The 23,049-nt window shown below is 36.6% G+C and overlaps 1 protein-coding gene across 2 annotated transcripts in view; it reads left to right on the forward strand.

Moving 5' to 3' along the window:
• OLA1 (Obg like ATPase 1) overlaps window positions 1-23,049 on the forward strand; it is a 104,666-nt gene that overhangs the window by 35,777 nt on the left and 45,840 nt on the right. For both annotated transcript variants that reach the window (XM_086615542.1, XM_086615543.1), the window contains exon 5: window positions 16,250-16,425. In XM_086615542.1, the coding sequence (XP_086471668.1) occupies window positions 16,250-16,425 (176 nt within the window). The remainder of the gene's footprint in view (window positions 1-16,249; window positions 16,426-23,049) is intronic.

Here is a 23,049-nt window from a genome sequence, read left to right on the forward strand (position 1 = left end):
CATTTGGTTTAAGGGTGCTTGCTCTACACGAACCACGTGGTGAAAGGGTCGTCCCTGAACTGCTCACCTAACTCTGCATAACTTGCACTGACGCTTTTAATTCATGAAGTACTGTAATTTCAGATTCCTGAGTTGAAGTTTTTAATGTTTTAAGTGAAAATGTTTATAACAAACTGCTCCTTATGCTACAGTACTTTATAACATCTTTGTCTTTTTCTATCATTAAGAAAAGTGTTTCTGTAATGTTAATTAGCTAGTAACTGCTGTTTTCAGTGTGCTTTAATTACCGTATGTTGCTTGATTATATGTTATGAAATAAACTTAAGGTTATTCTAGATTGTTAAACGGTGAGCTAATATATAACTACTGTGCTCAAGATGAGGTTTTTCAGATATGGTGGTGAGGATATTGGTAGGGGGAAAAGCTAAAAATGCAGTCTCATTCTTCGTATATGAAGACAATTTTAAGAATTGCGTCCTAGATTTTAAAATTAGTTTATGAGAAAAATCTGGTAAAATATCGTGAAAATACTTTGAATCATAACTGTGTATAATCATAGAATAGATGGTAAAGATACAACTCTCGGATGATTTGCCTAAGTGTTACTAACAGACATCCTGTGCTGACAGTCTAATTGTACAATGCAAGATACGTATCATTTACTATCACTTAAGAGCTTTAAAGAAATGTTCCTCTTTGAATTACTTTTAATAATAGCTACATTATTAGTATATAAATTACATGTACGCAGTTCTGTCTGTGCATGTAAGTAAGTATTGCTGCAGTGACAGTTGTAGTTTTTAATTAGCAAAATGTTTAAATAACTTGGTGCTCATGGGCAGTTTTACATTCAATTTCAGGTAGAACAATGCTAAATAAAAGGCTGTACATAACGGTTATGTTTGGTCAACAGAAAAAAAAAAGTAAGCTAAGCTTTATAGATCAGTTAAAACTTCTGATAACAAATACATTTGATTACCTTCCATATTAAAATAAAAAAGTTGAAAATTTTTTTTGAGCAAAATTTTTGTGTTGTAAAATGTATTCTGTATAATTTCATCTCCTTTTAGGAAGATATTTACAGTAGTTTTTATATTAGCTATTGATGTAACTGATCTAACACTGGAAACCACTAAGAATTTTAATATTGTTCATGTATAATTGCCTTCATCTCTGATCTTTGCAGGAGATTGTGCTTTAAATACTCAAGAGTTTTTTTTTCATGGTGTTTCTTTCTCAGATTGCTAGAATAAAATCCGTATTTGTTTCAGTCCATTGTACGTAGAAATAAACAGTTTACATTTTCAGTTGATGCATAACTTTTTCATTTGCTTTACTATATTTTGAATTCTAGCTTCATTCCTAGTTAAATTTTGTGGTTATGTTCACATACCTCCCCTCAGATCTTCAAGAAGTTCAGTGAAAGCAGCTGCATAGCTCTGATCATGAGCCAACTTTGCAAATGGTGCAAAATATACGAAGATAAATTGTGCTAGTTTATTCCCCCAAAGATTTTTGTCATCATTTCTTTTACAGAAATGTTTTCAAAATGACTTTGCCAAAAATACTCTCCATAAACCACCAGTCAGGAAAGCATTGTATTCAAGATCATCTAGTTTTGTGGGATTTTTGAAATTATTTTCTCATTTAAAGAATTTTTTTTTGAAGTAGAGTGTGAGCATGGTTCAACGATGTTGATACCTAGGAGGATAAAGTCAACTGCGTGGTTGGTTGGTTTTTTCCCTGTAGCCTAATAAAATGTGGCATTTTAAGTGCTGCAGAAAGGGTCTCAATTGTGGCTGCTCTGAGAGTTAAGTAACTGCTTAGGGGCACTAAAGACACACATTTTCATTCAAAGAAAAGGAAACAGTTAAGTGTTCCTGCCTCTACAAATGTTATAAAATGTAACATAGCTGTTAATTTCCCTTATTTCACTATACCTAGTGGACACGGTTGCTTTGGTAGAGGTGGGTCCTTCTGTTGTTTCTTTTAAGTTTGATACATTTTACAGCAGTTGTTTTAAGTATCAAATTCTCAATGTCAAGACATCAAACAGTAATATGTTGTGGGTTTTGTGTTTGGGTTTTTTTTTTTCCTTCACTAAACTTACTGCTAGTACGGTTTAGTACTATTGGTGACATTTTTGTATGGAATGTTGCAAGTCTTCTGAAGTCATTAGTCAGCAGATAAAATGTGTTTGTGTAGTTAGTGATTATTCTGTACTGCATTTTGATGCTTTGTACTTTGATGAAAATGTAGTAAAATGATTTCTAGAGTTAATTTTGCAGGGTTGTTTGGGGTAAGATGAGGAAGAGTATCTTTTTTTTTAAGACGTGGGAATTTGATGAACCATCATTATTAATATACAGTGTATAACTGAGATTTTAAAACATTTCAATTTCACTTGTATTTAAGGTTGATAAAAATATGAATAAATCAACCTGGGCTTTAGGTGAAAAGGTTTTCAAGAAATTTAAAGCTTTCATGCCCCTGTTGGGATTATTTCAGTGGTTGACTGAAACTTTGTAAGAGAAAGAAAATGTTTCTTTAACTCTAAACAGAGGGAATTGAGTTGGGAATTGGGAACAGAGGGGAAAACCTTTTAAACTCCCCTCTGATTATGATTATCATGAAACTGAGCTTTGCTTCAAGATTTTTACCAATGCTATGTTCTTATAATTTAATTTATATGTATTTTCTCAGATGTAACTGATTTGTGTTTCTTAGAAGATGCCTATAACAAACGGGGTCCATCAATAAATAACTCATTTACAGCATTATTGTACTCAATCATGAGAAGTTTAATTGCAGTTTGCTGCCATCCTTTTTCTTGGCAGCTGTTGAAAATAATGTGGTAGAATTGGATTTATACTGACTTTTAGGAAGCAGATATTTGTTCAAAAGCAGTCGGGGAGTGCAAAGATCCATGCCAATATTCAGAATTCATATTTCACTTGAATGGAAGGTTGTGATAAAATGGTACATGGTGTGTTTTCATTGCCTGTTGAAAGACTTTCATGCAGTTAAAATAAGCATTTTGATGGTGGTTGAATTAAGAGTTTTTGTCAGTCTCTTCTCATCATGGATGATTAGACTAAAACGTCTGCTTGTCTTGACTTGAGATCACCACAGCTTCAGATAACATGCTTTGTGATTGAAGGTCGAAATATTTTGAATTCTAATAGGCTGCCAGATGAATTGCTTGAAATAGACTGTAAAATTTCAAGGCTTCCTTTTCCATCTGCTGTGAAAAGAACCATTGGGAATGGTTGAGCTTGATGATCATAGAATTACGGGATGGTGATTCTAAAACCCTCAAAGGGAAGTTGCTATGGAGATCTAGTTCCAAACTGTGAAATGATTCACCTCTGAAAGGCTTCAGGGTCTGAGAAGCTGAACACATCATTGTTCAGGTGGTCATTGGTTAGGAAATTGCTGGTGCCTGTGTAATCAGCACTCCTGTGGTAGTTAACGATCTAAAAAGGTTTGTTCTGAATGATGTGGGACAACAGCAATGTGCATAAGATGGCTTCTCTCAATCATAGTTTGCTCAGCCTGGTGCTTGTAAAAATACAGTGAGCTAAATGGCAGAGAAATGAACTGCTTCATTGAGGAAGTCTTTTAAAAACAAAATTCTTTTCTGTGATGGATTTGACATCTAAAGTAGAAGGAGAAGAACCGTTTCAGTTTAAAAAGCTGTGGTTAGATGTTGCAAGAGTATCACATTTATATATTTATTCTGCAAGGAGCATAATGGCGGGGCTGTATATTTGTGTTTGCTTGCAGGCTGAAGGAGTAGAACTGTTGGAAATGAAGATTTCTACCCAGGCACACCTTGGGAGCATAATGAAGTAGCTTCTGTATGCTCATATTGCTGCCCCTCCCCTTCCCAATTTTAAGGCGTGCTAAACACTGTGCTTTGACACTCATGGGGAAAAAACCCATCCTGTATATCCAGGATTCAGGTTAATCAAAGCATATGTTTTCTTTCATAGTTTCTAACTTACTTGTATGTTTTCAGGATAGTGAAAGGGAATAAACAGAAACTGTTTGCATACATGTATAAAGCAATGAATTTTGTCTAGTATTTGCTGAAATTTGCCAGCATATTCTTAAATTACTTGGAAACCTGAAATTACACAGCAGTATTGTGCTTTTTCAAGGAAGGCAGAAGGTGTTTTCTTAGTGTACAAGTAGCTCCTGACTATGGCTGTCCCTACCTAATTCATGATAAAACATTTGTTTGACCGTATAAGATTTGGATAAAGAAGTTTGTGTTATTATTTCTTGCATTATCTGTTCAGTATCATGTTTGTCACAGGCTCTGTTAATGGGATTTGGTAAAGAAGACACCACTGGCTACTAGGTGGTGCCAGATAGTTACAGAACGCAACTGACACCTTCCAGGATGTAGCTGTCATTGAAGTAAAATGTTACTAGAAAGAAAAGCAAATCTCTTGAGTGTAAGGGATTCCTTCTGGAAATAATGTACAAAATAGTGAGTTCTTTACTTCCCATGTAACTGGTCAGCCAATCTATAGCAAGAAATATGCTGTTTTCTGTTGTGATGCTGTTTTGAGTTTTATAAGGAAGAAGAAGGGACTAACATCCAATGTAAAATACTAGTATTGTTTTTTGTCTGGTTAACTGTTACATTAAGATTTGTAGATTGAACAGGAAATATTGCAAACCCTCTTTATCAGGTCCAGCATCTCAAATAAGATGCAAATTATGTATTACCTTTTGTTTTCAGTATTCCAGGTGCTGTTCTAAAAAATTTCTTGTGATTCCAAGCCTGTACCCTTATGTGAGATTCTAAATACTGTGACATCATCTTTAATTTGTTGAAAAGTAATCATTGCATGTGAAAAATCATGTATGAAGAACAAACTGTCTCTTAACCAGCTAATTATTTTTTATTATCGTTAACAGGATTTCTATTAATAGAAACCAGATAGGCAGCACTCATAAAATTTGAATTGGTTTGCAAAGGATGTATCTGGATGAACTTTATTGCTACTTTTGCATTAAGTTTATGTATCATGTTATGAATGTGGGCCAGAGTGTCCAGAGGGAAGATTGTATGATGAGGCACATTATTATAAGGTAAATTTACTGATAGACTTTTTGCTTTTGTTTTTAAAGGTATTTTATTTACTTAGCAACAGAGCACTTAATTGCAAACTTATGTAGGTCATCTACATACATAACGACACTTATCAAACAATTTTTGCTTGCCTAAGTCTTCATCAACTCTCATTTTTGTTATACATTGGCTGGTCTTTCCTCAAGTATGGTTGCTCCTCCTCACCTCCGTTGTGCAATGAAAGATCCTCGAAGGAGAAAGGTTCAGACATGGAGAATAAGGTTCTTTGTTAACACACAATGAGTTTACAACTCCTTGTAAATATCCTTCCTCTAAAAAGTCAGTTATTCTTTTTGTAAACAATGACTGATCTGTAAACATAACATTTGTTTTTTCCACTCTGCCAAATTCCATAATCCATTTTTATAGCATTTTTGTAAGGCACTGCAGGAAGTTGTTTGGCAGTTTTGTAGTGCTCTAGTTTTATCATAGCAACTGTATCATTTTAGATTTCAGATATTTGGGAACCACTTAGATAACTAACCTCTTGAAGCTGAAAACTTGTCATTACTGTGCTTTGTCTCGGTATTTACATAGCTTAAGACATTGCTTTAAATGTTTTTGAAGAGAAATGGTCTCACTGAAACATTTTTACACCCTTTGTTGTGGGTTCCAGGAGGGTTGTAATTTTGCATTCTGTGCTGAACTGTTCGTTCTCCGTTATTTTACAAAGACTAATCACCCTCCAAGGTGCTGAAGTATGCAGAAAGAGAGGTGAGCTGGCTCTGCTCAGGAGCCAAGGTGGGCTCAGCAAAGTTTAATGTCTTGGACTTCGTTGCAGCATTAGGTATCCGAAGCGGTTCAGTAGGAGTACAGTCGTGGTAACTGCTGTGCAGTGCTATGCCAGACCCAATAAAAACTTCAGAGCTCAAATGTGTTTTTTTTTTTTTTTTTTTTAATGTTTCTGCATCTTTGGTGTAGTCATTCTGTGACCCAGATAAATAGTCCATGAATAATGAAAATGTTTCCTGTGTATCTGGTCATTCAAGGCCAGATAGAACTGCCCTGTGGGTTTCTCTTGATGGCTGCTGGTTGTTATTCATGAGCTGTGTAAACATGTCTTAAACACAGTTACTGTTAGCGATTGTACTTTGTTAATGGTGACTCTCAGTGATTCCAGTTAAGACTGACACTGTAGAGCTTGTCACTGAGTATTCCTAAAGAGAAGACCTTGATGACTGACCTTCAGAAAGAAGGGGTAAAATGCACCATGGAGGTGGTGATGGGGGAAGTAATACGAATACACAGTTATATATACAGGCATATTTCTACTTTCCAAACGTTTTCTGCTTAAGAACCAGGTTTTTCTACAGTGTAGATGCCATCAGATTGCAAATACATGTGTTCCAGTCTGCTTTTGAGTAGAAACGTTGTATTCTGTAAACGGTCTGGATATGTGGTACACAGAGGCATGTTACAAGTTAACCACTGGTGTTTGTGGCCATGCCTTCCTACCTGCACTACCCTCTGTGGAGGCGGTGCTGTCATGGGAGCGCTCACCAGGGAGGGTGATACTGTGGAGACTCTTCCTTGTTCCTGTTTGCTTCTCTTTTCATGACTTAAATTCACAAAGGAAGGTTTTGGGTCGTTAGAACAGAAAGTAACATAAAGGAGAGCATGGCTGAGCTCACGTTGACAAGAGCGCTTGTCTCTGAAACAAACATTCGCCGCCTTCAGCTTTTTTGGCTTTTGGATGTTTTGCAGCGGTCCAGGCTAGGTTCCAAATGTCCCTTCTTCTTCCAGTTAACACAGCCGTATTTTGGAAAAATCTGAACGGAGAGGCTAGTTTTTCCTAGGGAATTCTTGTTTTCAGGAATTTGTGTGGTATGTCAGCCATCTCAAAGTTTTACATCGAGTGCTGCCCTTCCTAGTCACTTCTCATAGGGAGTCCATGCGAATTCCAATGTGCTGTGATCCTGGGTAAAGTGTGTTGCAAGAAGGGCAACCAAGGAGTATGTCCCAAGCACTATCTGGTGGGCAGGGCAGCACAGTGATAGTATTTCAAATATATGATCAAGGGCAGTCGGAGCGAGCCCTCTGCAAACGGAGGCATGAAGAGCTCAAAGATTTATTCCTTCAGCTGTCTAAATAATGTCCTTTACCTAGTGTGACCAACTTGATAGCAAATCTCAGCAGGGAGAAGGTTTTGCCTGCGGAGTGTTGACTACATCGCAGTGGTGCTAGGATGAAAGAGCAATGGCAAGTAAACACATTTTACATCTGAAATAAATCACTAATATTTGTCAGACAGACTCAAGGGTAGGGGCTCTGGAACAGGATTTTACAGATAAGCTCATTGGAGCGACTGTCTTGGTAACAACTTTTCTCTGTTAAAACTGCTTCCACTAGGAACAGAATTGTGGTTTCATCTGCTGACTTACGTGTCCTGAAGTGAATTGCTTTGCCTCCGTGTTTCCCAGGGAGGTTATAATTCTCATCTCTGACCTTGTGCAGTACTCACTTGACGAGTACTTTTATGCAAATGTAAATTCTTTGTATGCTCAAGAAGTTGATACTACAGTCATTTAAAATCCTGTATTGCTGCTACACGCTCCCATTGTGTGTCTGCCGGTGCAGAAATAGACTTGCCCTTTTTTTGTGAAATGCTCCCAATAGATTTGGTATTGAAAAGACTGCCATTCAGCCGCGATTTCAGACTTTTGGGGAGGGGTGCTTGGTTTGCGCTCTCTTGACTGATGCGCTGTTAGAGCTCAGCAGGGTAAACGTAGCTGCTTGTCTCTTATATAGGTAAGTAATGAATTTGAGTCCTAATACCGCACCAGTCAAGAGAGCCCAAAGCAGCTGCTTTTTCCATCCTGTGTCTGCATAGCCATATGGTACGCATAAACTGTAACGTTGTGTTCAGAGTAATTAATGCTGCAGCTAATACTCTGAACTGTTTTTGTGTTGCTCAGAATCAGCTAAACTTGAGAATAAAAACAAGTGTTTTTAATGGGAATTAAAACCTTTTCTTGTATTTCTACGATGCAGGTAAAACAAAATAATTATTGCCACAGTGGCGGCTTGCATTTTAAATAAATTTATACATATTATTTAAAAAAAAATCTAGTTAACTTTAAAATATGTAAGTTTTCTTGTCATTTAGGGTTCTGTGAAGCTGATCATCAAGAGGGTTGCAAATCATTGGCGGTTTCTATTTTCAGAGTTCCACATCCCAGAGTAATTTGCTTTAATTTCACCCAATTTAACCTATACTTCACACCATCACCATTCAGCTTTAATAGCTATGTTCTATGCATAAGAAAAGCAGATAAATGTCCACAATTAGACTGCGAGTGATTACAACTAGTTAGGGCTTTATGAAGACAAAACTTAAAGGGCTGTAGCACAAAACAAAGCCACAAAAGATGTCTGAAAAAATTCTTTCTTCAGAAGTCAAGGTTTACTACAGCATTTTATTTAATGTTTTTTGTACTTGATTTTGCTTATGTTGAAGATGTAGGCAGGTGCACCTTCTTCAACTGAAAATTACTCTGCTTAAAGAATATTAGGTTTGTGTTACAGGTGATTAATTTCACTTGAAATTAGCTTGCAAGGGAAAACATGCTAAACCTACTTTATTTGTTGGTTCTTTGTTAACATGTGCTACGTTTAAGAAGCTTTAAAATGTTGACTCTGACAGTATTCTTCTGCGCTTTTAGTCATGAGTATGCATAGTAAAATGTACCATCATCAAAGTTTAATACATTCTATAATGTTAAATGTACTTGCACCTCAGTCAGAAATAGCGGTATCTTTTACCGTTTAAATCTTTATAATACTGATGATAGCATGTCAAGCCAGTCTAAGTACAGATATTATTTATAATTTAATGTTTTGTAGTCTTGTTTCTTTTGATAGCTCAGAGAAATATCCTGCTTCTAGCCCCCCCCCCCCCCCCCCCCCCAAGTTACCCTATTTTATTTCTTTTGTTGTCTCTTCTATTCCCACCTCAGGAAGTGGCCAGATGGATATTATTGCTCATTTATTTCAGGGCTTATAACAGGGTACGTGTGTATATTGTGATGTGCCATATCAGTCTGTGACGAGCTGCTCTTTTTGATAATAGTCGTTGAATGTATGCTGGAGAGGAAGTGCAAGTATCAATTATTCTCTAGGTCTGGTTTTTAGTGGTGTTATTAAACATTCTCTTATAGCTTACTGACAAGAAAAGCTGGTTGTTACTCTAAATACTGATGGGAGTTTCAGCCTTTGATGCTGTTCAGATTCTGATCAAATTGTAAATATCCCTCTTAATTACAGCATAACGTATACCAACACAGTTGCTTACTTTTTGTAAATGAATACAAGATGCCAAAATGCTGTTATGTGGAGCTTAGTATTAGCCAAATATTTTGTTCAGTTTTACTTTAAGGATAAGGAGAATTAGAGAAATGAAGCAACTGATATATCAAATATTAACTAATTTCCATAATTGCAAGTAGGAGCAGAATAAGATAAGTCTAGTAGTATTATTTTGGTGTGGTTTTTCGCATCTCAGTGGCAGCTTGGAACAGCTAGAAACAATAAAGTTTAGGCTATAGGCAGCTTTGTTTTTGTGTCAAACTAGTTTTATATGCTATATCATAAAACTTTCAGTCCAATCAGCAACTACATTTAAATACTGCAAATTGTGGCAGCAAAACAATAATTCTGCTGATTAGCCCCTTTCCATTTCTTGTAAGTGAACTGTTTATGCTGTTGAGTACCTTTTGAAAAAAGAAAAAGCCAAAACAGCCTTGATTAGTCAAGGAGTAATTGGATGACTTGATTTTAGCAAGAGAATGAATTGGTTGATGATAGCCTGTAACTAAGTGTAGTGGTTCTGTTCAGATGAATACATAACATACAGTCATCAGATCTTGACAGGTATAACATAAGCAATGCAAAAATCTCTGGAGGCTGAGAGATAAATTTTGTCAAAGAATTTTGAAGCTGATTCTTGAGAGAAATGGAAAGAAATGTGCATGCCATTAGATGATACCATTTAAAATGTGGCATTTGTTACTGCTGTGCTGTATACATATTTATCTGCTATTACTTTTGCATGTGAAGAAAAGGTGTAGTCTCTGTGTCCTGACAAATAGTTCCTGCTCTTCCTCAGGAAAAAAAGTGTCAGTTTTCACATCTCCTCCAGCCAGTTATTCTGGTTTTTGGGTCTTTTTTATGTAGCATCACTTTAAAGCAAAGTACAGAATGAGCCAGCACCACGTTACTTCTTTAATGCTGCTTTTAAAATATTTTAGGGCCCACCACACTTGGACCCAAACAGCTCAGATAGAGTGCTTACGTGAAGATAAATCCTTCCCTGAAACTGAAGAATCGTTTAGGTTTGGACCCACTGGCAGCAGAAGAGGGAGCTGAGTGTGTCAGTGATCATTTCCAAGCTCTTAGTTTCTAGTAACTTCAGGTTAAACCATTACTTTTGGTGCTGTTTGATGGCAAAATGAATTCTGCTGCTGTGTTACACTCTACTATTTTCTTATCTAAATACTTGCCTTATTTTAATAGCAATATCTGCATGCCACTAAAACATTATGGGAATTTGCCACAGCAGATTTGTTTATTTACAGCAAGCTTGAAGTTTTTAGCTCTGTAGTCTTTGTTGTTTTACGCTAAAGGAAGTAGCAGGGGTATATCTTTCAAGCTAGAGTGCAAATCCATCAGCGTTTTCTGGGAGATTATTTGAAAAAAGACTTACAGCAAGGATACTTAAAATATAAAAGAAAGAGGTGGATTCAATTCAACTTCCTTTTAACTAGTTTCTGATAAAAACATACTTTACCTCTGGTGGGATATGCAAGACACCAGGGAAGCTGTAATCAGTTTTTCAAATCATGAAATTACTGATTAGGGTTTCCCACTTGACCTTCCTGTATTGCTGTATGCTTAGCTTAGTTGTTGACAAACAGATGCTTCCTTGGGGAGTTTATTGATTTTATGTATATATTTTTTTCCTCTCCATATGGTAAACATTCCTTTTTCTCTTATAGTAGCATGCTGTAGTTTCCTGTAGTAGAAGGAGGCGGTTTTGGAGCACAGACAGTGTAACTTTAGGAAGTAGGCAAAGGGAAGGTGCCGTGGTTTGGAGTAATGTTTGAGAAGTGCTGAGTTCTTCTGTTCTAAAAGCAAATGCAGTTGATGAAGACATGGTAAGAACACTAGATTTTCATTATATTCATTGGAGAAGGACATTGTCTGTAGGTCATGCTGTCTTGAGAATGCAGTGGTATGGCTAGTTTTGGAGAATTTCATATTAAAAATCTCTTTTAATTAGGTAGGTTTTTTTTACAAAATAATAAGTAAATATATAAAGTGGCATAATTAGATCAGTTTATTGTTTGATGAAATTCCAGATATCACAACATTTTTTTTTTAAGACAAATTTTTTAGCACAAGTTTGAAAAAAATGATTTTTTTCTTTAATGAAAACTTTGGAAGCTAGACCACAGAGCTCAGCAGCCAATAGCCTGGCAGGTGTGAGTATGCTGCAGAGGATGGTGTATGGACAAGTTTCTAACCCTGGAAAGGTCCCTCATATTTACAGAAGTTCAACTCTCAATATGTCAATAAGAGGACAGACACATTGTGTTTGAGGTTCACCTTAGTTAAACAGAGTTTATAATCAGAATGGAGTTTACATCTGACAGGTGACTGTTTGTGCTCTCTGTTCTACTGCAGCTATCCCATTGTAGTCTTCTTCCTCACCTGGAAGACCCATTGGTATAATTTCAGGGAGCTTTTCCTCCTTTATTTTTCTACCAAGCTCTCTCAAGCTAGTAATCAGCTTGAGATCAAAATAAAACTACCACATCTCCTTTTCTCCCTCTCCTCGTGTTTTTTTTTTTACTCACCGATTCTGTTGTAATCAGTGATCAGTATCAGCCAAGCCAATGTCAGCATTTCTTTGTCAGTATATTACTTTTCACTTGCCTTCTTCAAAGACTTACTTGTCCATGAACGAACTGGTATTCTTCTTCTGTATGATACCCAAGATAATCTTATTGGTTCCTTCAGAAAGCTGAAATTCTAATCTCCTTGCTGTCATCTTGCATCTTGAGACCTACTTCTATCTTCCCTGCGTCTTCTAATTCAGCATATTTTAGTGGATCCGTTTAATTTTCAACAGGCTGCTTTTCTACGTAGTGCTGGATATCAGCTACTTTTACTGCTGCTTACTCAAGGTTCATGGCCTGAGTCTACCTTGTGCATCTTGTTCATCGTACAGGTGTTGCACTATCTTTAATTGGACAGTGATGTCATTCTTAGTCTCCTATTCATTGTATTTTAAAATAGAGCCTTTGAGCTTTCTGTTTTGCTGCTGTGTGGTAGAGGGACGGAGGGGCTATCATATCAACTTCCCTAAAAAAAGAGTTAAAGTCCTTGCTTGACAGAGGAATTTCACTCACTAATAAAGCAAACAGACATATTAACAGCAATATACTGTTAACAATCTATATCAGGTAAGATTTATAGATTAATATTATAGTTCTTATTTTGATCTTTGTAGGTTGCAAATAATGCACACGTTTTCTGGTATGCCCTATTTCTTGAATCAGTTTTACAACTCCATTTTTTCCTACTACTTTACATTTTTATATAGACTTTTTTAAACCAGCGACTAGGTAAAACATTATTCTAATAGTTTAACTTTGTTAATTTGTCACAGTTGTACTTTTTCCAAGCGGTCTCATCTCTTGCACAGAGCCAAATTCCTAATGTTACCACCAGTTCTTGCTTGCTAAGACTGCATTCAGCTCTGCAGATCAGAATTGAATTCCCTACAATGCTCAGTGTGATTTGGGCTAGACCATCTTTACAAAGCAGGCTTGAGGCTGGCATAAGAGATGGCCCAAGCTATATCCCACGTGGATATTAAGACGAAGTTATAACTAAGGCTCTTTAATCATAGCAGTGTCTCTCCCTTTTCCTTTCCTTCTTCCTTGAGTGTCCCATCGTCTCACTTCTGGCTAGGCTGTTAGTCAAAGGCTGGTCAGTTTTAGGTTGATGACTGCAGTCGACATTGAGAAACCCTGAACAAGAGATTCACAAATAAAGCTCAATGCCTGTTGCTTATCAAGAAGAGTTTCTCAGTTTATGCCAAAATCTGGACATTAAGGTCAGTTTGGCCTTTTGTGTATACAAAATCTTACACCTACCACTTCCTTATGGACTGTGGATGTCTCAATGGGAACAGATTTAAATTTCTTTCCTCTAAGTGCTCCTGATAACTTAAGAAAAAAAAAAATCTGCCATGACTAATTTAATGGATTTCCTAGCAGTTTAGAAGGGAATTGTATGACCTTTGTCAGCACACCTGTTTTCTCCATTCCAAGTTAGAAAGTAGAATTGAAATGTAAAATTCTAAATGTAGAATTGAAAACTTGAGCTCAAAATCCGATGTTTCAATGGAATATGCAACTAGTGTTCATTTCTTCCATGAGAAGAGTCAAGCAACCCAGTCAGGAGGAGAGAAGGCTAAATTGTTGCCTTGGATGAGAAATCATCAGTTTGTAGAGGGGCTTCTTATCTGACCAAGCAACCGTGTGTTGCCAGATGTGAGTCTCTTGCCATCGATGTTGCCTAAATGAGCTGCAGGATGGCTGCTGGCACGGGCATGAGGACAGCTGACGGGGGGAGGAGACCTGAAGAAAACTCTGGCAGAACATTGAAGTGTCCATGGGTTAAAGCGTTTATTGGACTGAGAAGAGACTGAAGGTGAAATATCTATGTTCAGTTTTACAGGATTGGAACTACACTGAATTAATTGGTTTTGGAGGAATAAAGAACTGATTTTTTTTTGTGAAAAGGAATGGGAAGATGTGAAGACGTGAATATAATTGCTGGAGAAGCATTTTACTGTTGTTGAAGAAAATGGAAAAATATAAGTAATATATAAGCTGTGTTGTGTTATTACTGACTAATTCACCTTACACATACTTTTTCAGAAAAAATTCGTTCTTCCTTAAGACCAAAACAAGCTGTTTATTTTACTTTTTATTATGTTCTAAATGCAAGATCTTTATAGTTGTGAAGCTTTTCTCCTGACTTCAACAGTGTGGGGTTTTTTTATTATTGTGGTTTTTTTTTTTTAAAACCAATGGACACCAAATGCAGAAGGAAGATGTAAACAACTTGGGAATGTATTATGTAAATGGTAATGGACACTTTTTTCTTGATACAAGAAAGAAAGATAAGCTTCTCACTGTTTCAGCTGCTTAAATACTACTCGTCTGTTGAGATGGCTGGGCCCATAGACATTTCTTTGATCTGTATGGTGACATCTTCCTAATTTTTTCCCCCTTTTTTATTCAGTATTTTCCTTGTAAATCAGAACAGAGCCGTTAAATTAAGTTTTCTAATATTTTTTCATCCAAACAGCCCATGTCCCATTGAGTCAGGCACGCAGATACAGATTTATGGAAAGCAAAGGCTGCAATATCTCTTCCTTAATTGCTTGGCGTTGATATGGGTTAGTGTGGTGAGTTTCCATTTAACAGAGCAGCCTGTTCTTCTGTCATGGCCAGCATCAGAGTTGGATCTATTGCCGAGGTGGTGTTCCTTGTACCAAGGGAGCCCACTGATGATCTTTGGAGAGAGACAGCTGATGAGAGAGGAGGGAACTTCTGGTAACCACTACTTTAAAATAAGTTTATGTGAAAATAATATTTATATTTGACTGTCAACAACATTTTAAACCTGTATTCCATGTGTTTTGCTGAAAATGTTTATTGCTAAACCCACTGTTTTCAGTAATTTAAAAGAAAAGATGAAATTTAAGATGTGCGTGACGACAAAGAACTGCAACTTTCTCTATATCAGTTAAGGAACCGTTTGTACTTTTCCCTGTTTCCTACCTTATATTTAGTATAAGAAACGCCTTGGGTTTTTTTCCTGCTTAATAAATCAGTTGATTTTAATTTTGGTAATATTAAAATAAAATTATTTTTGTGGTTGATGTCTCAGTCATATCCTTTATGTTACAGGATAGGCACGCAAATACTCTGAAAATTTATCCAGGAATAAGTCATAAACTGTTTCTAATCATTAACATTTTTATTTTTTAAAACTTTTTTTTTTCCGGGGGTGGGGCGGGGAGGAGATTTGATGCTACTGCTTATCTGATAATTTAAATCCTAGTTGAATTATGTTGCCAGATTGTCTTCAGAAGGGCATGAAGTCAGCACACATGCTTCAGTAATATCTGGTTGTTTTACCCTTATGTTTCCAGTTGGCAATTTGAAATTACGGCTTCAACTGCACTTTAAATATGTGATAATAGCATGTGTTTCTAATAAGGGCCAGCACCATTTTGTTCATATAGTGTGAATGGTTGTCACTCATATATGACAAATGCACCTTCATCTGCTTCTTTGATGGCCCCCTAAAAACCATACCCTCAAATCAGGCCGATGAAATTAGCTGCTGTGTAAATTGTGTGTCTGAGTGGTTCATTATCTAATCACCGTCAGAACCACAGTGATAAAGTAGATTGAAACAGGGACGAGGTCTGCCAGATGATTTCAGGCCTTTTTTTTCTAAGCCTTGTTTCCCTTGGAAACACTAAGAGTCATTCAGAACTTCAGAATTCTTTGTCTAGAACTTCTTCTTTTCTTAATGCTTAAAATTGGTCAGCCAGTGAGGGCTGCCAGGACGATTAGTGAGGTTTTCTTTCCATGAGACTTTTAGTCGTTACTGTGTGTTTTAAAATGTTCTGTGATGTTCAATTTAGCCTCTATGTTGGGTACTGCTAGGCTAGGTACTGTTAAATACAGTAGTACCCATTTTCAGGAAAGTGCTCTAGCCTGTTCCTATTTAGAAGAAACTCTCAAACACGTGTTAAGTGCTCTCCTGAAATGGTAAAGTACTGTGCTTTGTATGTATCTATGTAAAGCTTTGGATTCTGGAGTTGATGCATAAATTAAGAGACTAAAACAATATGATCTAAAATATTGCAAGTGACACTTGCATATGGGCAGTATGACAGACCTACTGACTTTACCTTTTAATCTCAAACTCTTGTGACTCTTAATAGTTATGTTGCAAATATATCTTTCTTGTCTCTTTAGCTTAACATAGAATGTAAGTATTTTTTTGTTTTAGGAGCTTTTGAAGATGATGATATCACTCATGTTGAAGGAAGCGTGGATCCCGTTCGTGACATTGAAATAATACATGAGGAACTTAGACTTAAAGATGAGGAGCTGATCTTGCAGAGCATAGACAAGCTTGAAAAAGTAGCTGTAAGAGGAGGAGACAAGAAATTAAAACCTGAATATGTAAGTATAAATATATGATCTATAAAAGTATGTCATTAAGTACTCTTTTTTATTGACTTGAGATTTTTTATTGTTGAGTTTCATTATTGATTTCCCACATGTATAATATGAAATGCTGCTACTGTTTTTATGTGTATTTTAAAGTAATTATTATTATGAGTTGAAAAATTATTAGAATGAATTATTTGCTGTGTTGACATTGTAAGATTTCACTGATAAAGCTAATTGTAATTTTTAGAATTTAACTTATTTTCTTGCTGACACAGCTTTATATGAGACTTGCCAGTGCTTCATCAAGCTTACATCAGTGTTTAGTTGTAATTTCAAGTCCAGTAGTCACTTCTGAATTATTCTTGCTGTTAACTTCTAGTCTAATGTTGATACTAGTATTCCTGTAGCCACCAAGGGAATAGATTTTCTTGATGTGGTTGCACTTTGTGTCTTTTAGTGCATGTATATGAAATGCTGCTAGTTGAAATTAATTTTATAATGTTGTTGTGGAAAGCTGCTTAAATGAGCTCAATTATCACAGGGTAGTAGTGGTGTTTCTTTGTAAATTAGAAATGTGTAATAATTATCAACTTCAAAGTGTATTTTTGTAAATGATTGTTTTACTGCCACTTGACTTTTGAGTCTGCTACACTTTGCCAGTAGTCTAGTTATTAATTTTTCTTCATTTCACTAATCTTCTGTAAATATTTTAGGTGGTATATAAAGCACATTTTCTAATTATTGCAGCAGACTAGAAATAGACTATTTATGCTTGAAAATTAAGTAGTAAGAAATACTCTTTTCTCCCATGGGTTTTTAGATAGCGAGCAGTAAGAAAAACACTGTCATATCAATGCTGGTGTTTCAGTTTATCAGCATTGAAGCGCAGTGAAATTTCTTGGCCCTACCTAGAGTTTGGAAGTGAACAGGAACTGAAAGTGAACATCCCTCTCCAAAATGTTCATCTTCATGATGCGATGTTAAAAAGCGTTTTTTTGGTAGCTTCTGTTGGTGAAGAACTAGTCTTCATCTGGCTTGAAAAGTGTTTTATTCCCTGATAGGTCTAAGCCGGCAAAAAATAGGTATTGTTGAATGATTTGAAGGCTTTCGCAGAAGCCCCGAGAGAGAGAGAGAGAAGCAGGTATGCTTCATTTAAGGTCTTATTTGACACGTGTCAGCCCAGCCTTGGGTACATGTAGGCAGTGACTTTTATCTTTTACAAAAGGTTGCACCTTCTTAGAGGAGCAGTGCAGCTTATGCCTACGGATTCAAACAGCACCCACACAATCTTTCACCTTTTAATTTATCTTAAAGAACGGGGCAAGCAAAAAATCCTGTCCATAGGGAATTTAAAGTTCACCTAAGGCTAAATTTTACATTGGTATGAGATGACGAAAATGAGGAGTGTTGTGATGCTGTTCTACCCCAGCCTTGAGCTCTTCTCACTTTCTTTCTCATATGGCCAACTTTGGGAACAGCTTTGCTCGACTCCTCGTGATGGAGACATTCTTGTCCGGTTTTTGAGTGTACTCTGGATGCTTTAAGAGTTTCATATCATACTCTATGTTCTTGCTGTGTGCAGGGAGAAGTCAGTGCTTCGGTGATTGCAAAGGGATGTAACTGAAGTGTGTTTTAAATAAAATTCTTAATAGTCATCATGTAAGTGGAATGGGTGGTAGGACAGAGCTGCTTCTACTCGTTTTTTAACTACAGGAAGTTGGTATGTGTTTGCAAACAGAAAATGTCAGATTATTCTCAAATCAAGGGCGACAGTAAATAAAACCCTCAAATCTAGAAATGCAATTTAAATTACTTAAAGAAAACTTTAAAATCTGCATTATTACTGCCTTTACTCAGCTGCACTTTCTCGTCCTTCTCTTTGCCTCTTCCTTCATTCTCCTAACTATTACTTCATCTGTAGTTCACCTGTCAAAATGACATCGTCATCTTGTGTTCGTAACTTACGCTTCCTGTTATTCCTTGTCTTCTTTTTTACCCTTTCTTCATGAACATACGCGCGGGTCCTTGAAGTCACGTTGCTCCGCCAGTTCCGTTCTCAGTAACAGCTGCTACGCTTGCCCTGTCTCAACAATAGAAGTTTCAAAGGCATCAAATTCCTTTGTTTCATGGAAAGAGGTGGCTGAACAGAGTGTAGAGGCACAAATTAATGCTCCCCTTGAGACAAAGGCTGCACGTGGGAAGTACAGTCACTAGAGAATCTCTTCGGGGAAGTGCTGGGGGGCATCACGTCTGTGAGTCCGGCTGATCTTGGACCTTCTTGCCTGTCTGTCTTTGTGACTTGTATGCTCGAATTGTAAGGTAGACAGTAGACCTTAGTAAAATGACTGTTTTTTAATGGTAGAGGGCTGTGAAAGCTCTGCCTAGTTACTTTTCCTGGCGAATCAATCCTTAGGGCTAGTTACACAGCTTCTGCACATAGATTTGTGCAGTTGTAAGACTGTAATAGCAATTCTCGAGCTTTTCCAGCCACTGGATGGGTTTGTTTAGATGATCAGCCGCAGGGTTGTGAGGCAGTCCTGTACAGTTTGCTTTGCCACTTTTCCTTCAATGTTTTGTGTTGCTTAGAAGGCCTATGAATGCATTTATATAGTGTACAGAGTGATTAACTGTGCAGTAAATGACTTACAAGTCTAGGAGAGAAACCATACAGGACTGGTGAAAAAAACGGTTAAAGGTTATGTCTCAAAAGCAGTAGCAAAATGTTAGGAGTGTATTTTGGCTGTTTGATCATTCCACACTTGCTCAATCTGTTGCATTTTGCAGTTAGCTCGTTGGGCACAGAGGAGTTCCCTGGCCAGCACAATTTGCGATGTTATTTCCATGTGGCTTGTGGCTGCTGCTCAAGGTTTCCTCTTTCCGGGGCAGAAGAGTCGTTAAGAGACGGCATAGGGTATAATTAATACTTTTTTCCAAACAAGTTGTCTTAAAGTGAGGGGAGAGGGAGTGACTGGGAGAGAGCTTCTCAGGATTTGCCTTTTTAAGTTAATTACCAGTATAATATGTAGCCATTGCTAATACTCTGTTCTTTCCATAGCAGAGGTGCACAACAAACGGCTCTTGTCTGTACTCTAGGTGTTCCCAGTCATTTTCCCTTTCAGGAAAACCAGGAGGTTATAAGGGAAAAAAACCTAGTATTTGTGGGTTGTTTTGGTTTTGTTTTTAAGGCACAATATTAAAATTTTAGTCTCTCTTTTTTTCATTGTTTTCCTTTCCCCATCCTTTTGGGTGTACTTCAAGTAAAGACACTTGAGAATTTCCTAAGAGTTTTAACTGGTTGAGAGTAGTGGAAGTTCTGTGCTTCATTCAGATAAAGCTATTGTGAGCTTTCTTACCTGTATTGCTTTCAGGCCTTCCACTGACTTGCTTCCCTCTGCTGAACAAAACCATCTAGCAGTTGAATTGCATTTTTTGTTTGTTTCCACTTTTTTTGAGAGCACTTTGAGATCTATTGAGGAAGAACACTATATAAGGTTAGGGAAAGAAGAAGGAGGTGAGGAAAGAAAAGAAATAATATTGATCTTAGTCAAGTATGTTTTTCCTTTGATAGTTTGCTGAATATAACAAGTAAGCTTAATATGAAAAGCTAAGGAAAAAGTTACTGATTTCAGAGAGACTATAATCTCTGTATGAGCCGTGTAAACTTATTGTTGTTTTCAAAGGGGATTTCCCTGTGGAACGTAATTGAAAATAGGAGTCATTCTTCTTATTTCATAAATACGAATTGTCTGCTTTAGAGGATTCGCTTTATCAGTAAGCTTCCACAACTGTAACTTCATAGTTTGAAATCTCCAAAAGGTTTAGGAGGAGAAAAAAAGAAAATTGTCAGTCTTTATCGGTCAACAGTTCTTAAATCTGAGATTTGTGTTTGACGTCCCACCTTTTCGCATCTGTGTTCTAACTTACTAATTATCATTTTTGCTTTGCGTAAGCCCACATTGCATACAGTTGGTAAGTTCACCTTTGTGCAGTGACCTGGCTTTGCAGCTGAATACAGTGTTAACTGTTCATGCTGTCTCTCAGAGAATTGATTTCTCAATCCCCTGTAACCAGAAATAAAATAGACAACTGCTGTTACGGAGCCATCAATGAAATCATTTTCAAGTTCTACTTAAAAATCAATGACACGATATGGTCCAAGATCAGCAACACATAAAGTTGACATAGGCTTGGAATAGCTTCCTTTACATGTATGTTTGTGCCTGATTTGCAAGTGTTCTCCCTGCATTCTCGGAAATGGCTGTCTGCTTTTAGTAAGGGTACTGTTCTTTTAGACTCAGTACGTCTTTAAATGTTATTTTGGCTATAACCTTCTAAAGAGATATTATAGAACAAAAATACCCCTGTTATTTGCATGTATTAAAACATCTCAGCAGTCAGAGTAATTTTGATTTATATTTTAAATTTTTCTGGTGCTGGTGTCTACAGAGACATGAAAAAGAGTTAAACTTTATTATTAGCTTATTATTCATCTATCACTTTGGGTAGCAGGAGATTTCAAAGTAAAATTCAAATACATATGAATTTATAGATCAGAATGTACACATTTTAAAACTTGGTTTAAAAATACGTATATTTTAATTAATTTATGGAATTTTCGGTCCTGAAGACAGAAGTCTTCAAGTTAATACAATATAATATAGTTAAGTGAAAGTTATTGCAGGATTCTGTTCCATTACCCTTCCTGTGCGATTCAATTCTAGTCCTTAGAGATTGACCCTTTGCAGTAATAGCTATTCCTTCAGCCCTTTGTTAGTGCACCGCATCTTGAATTCTGGCACAGAATAATGCTTAGTGGTGACGGTATTGTCATTTATATATCTGACCATAAGAATATTATTTATAGTTGAGTTCATGCAGATTATTGATGTTAGTGACACGAAGACAAAATCTCTAGGTCAGTATCAATGTCCGCAGTGTTTGAGCTTCCAATTTTCAGTTGACAGGCAGCTTTTACAGTAGGTCAGGATCAATGTTCACTGCATTTGAACATCCAGATGCAGTCGAAAGGGGTGCTTTTCCAAGTCCTGCGAGATACCTAAATGCCATTGTTCAAGTCTGCCAATTTTAAAACAAGATTACTTTTTCAAATCAAGCACATCTTGTAAGAGCAAAAGTAATTGCAATTATGAAAAGAACAGTTAGAGACTCCTTTTTAATGTAATGGTACCAGAACCATCTAATGCATGTTTAACTTAGAAGAAAGGCATCAAGCTTTGTTTTGTTAATGTGATGGGCGATGAACTAATAATGGATACAATGACTGTAGGCGTAGAGTATGAGTATATGTACTATGAGGACTAAATCAAAATCTTCCTAATGATGTTTTAAGTAACTTTAATCCCTCCCTTCCTCCTCTGTCTTGGTCCTGTCCTGATAGTACAGTAACTGTTTGAAAGACGTTTTTTTTTGTTAATTTAAAATTACTGATACAGTGTGAGAGATATTTCACAAACAGCAGAGAGCTGGTAGATTCAATTTCTTCTCATTACCAATATATACTAGGTGAAAATAGAGTGAAAATCTTTCCTTCCCGCAATATTCTGATGAATGGGATGATGCCGAGAAGTATTCACTGACCTCGTGCTGCAAGCACTTGCCAGAGTTCTCACGGATGGATGAACTCTTATTTCCTCTAACTGATGATGTCAGTTGGGAATTTTCACCCTTCTTTCGTTTCAAGTTGAAGATAAATACAGCAATGAATTTTTTTTTTTGGGGGGGGGGAGGTGTGTGTGGTTCCCCCCACCCCACTTTGGTCTCCTTTTGTGAGGAGAGTTTGAGAGACCAGTTTGTTCCCCTGGAGATGGAAGGAAAGGAGCAGCATATACATACGCTGTTGACATACTTTCTGCCAATGGCTGTTACAATTAGTAACTTAAATGTTAAATCAAAGGGGAATCAAGAAAATATTTATATTCTTGATGCATATAATTATGCCTAAAATCTTTAGTGGACCATTTACTATGCTTAATGTGGTATTTAGAGGAAATTAAAGTTCATTCTGGAGAACGTTTTGAATGTAACAGGAAAATATTCGTGGCAGATGTTTGTGAATTAATCGGTAGTAAAGCCTGACTTAAAAGTACATAATGTGTAAATACACATTTGGATTTCTTTTGGTGTTATCAATAGACAAAGAGAAGTCAATGCTTAAATATTTTGTCAAGGTTGATCTTTCCTGTGTAGATGTTAACATTGGCTTAAAGTGATTACTTTTGTAAATAATGTCTGTTTGGATATGTCTAGATCCAAGCCATGGTGTAATTTTTAAATAGTGTATATATATATGCCAAAAGAACTCCATATATGAGTAGTTGTATTCTGAAAGACACTCTTTTCAGTTGGCTTATTTCACATCTAGAACAAATGTATTCACACTTGGATTTGTTTGGAAATAAGTATGTGTGGACTAATGTAGTAAGAAAAATTTACTGGAGCTCTATGGAAGATGTTTCGTTTTACTTTTCAGTGCAATTTCGCTGTCTGAATTCCTGAACTGCTAGAAATAATCACTGGTAGATAGACTGCTTTCTGTGTTCTTGGCTGCTTTTTTCTTCGAGAAGCTACAAGTGACTGTCATTTTGTGTATAATGCCTTAGAACCCACAAGAAT

The sequence above is a fragment of the Tauraco erythrolophus genome, chromosome 8 (assembly GCF_009769465.1).
Source record: "Tauraco erythrolophus isolate bTauEry1 chromosome 8, bTauEry1.pri, whole genome shotgun sequence".
NCBI classification, from domain to species: Eukaryota; Metazoa; Chordata; class Aves; order Musophagiformes; family Musophagidae; genus Tauraco; species Tauraco erythrolophus.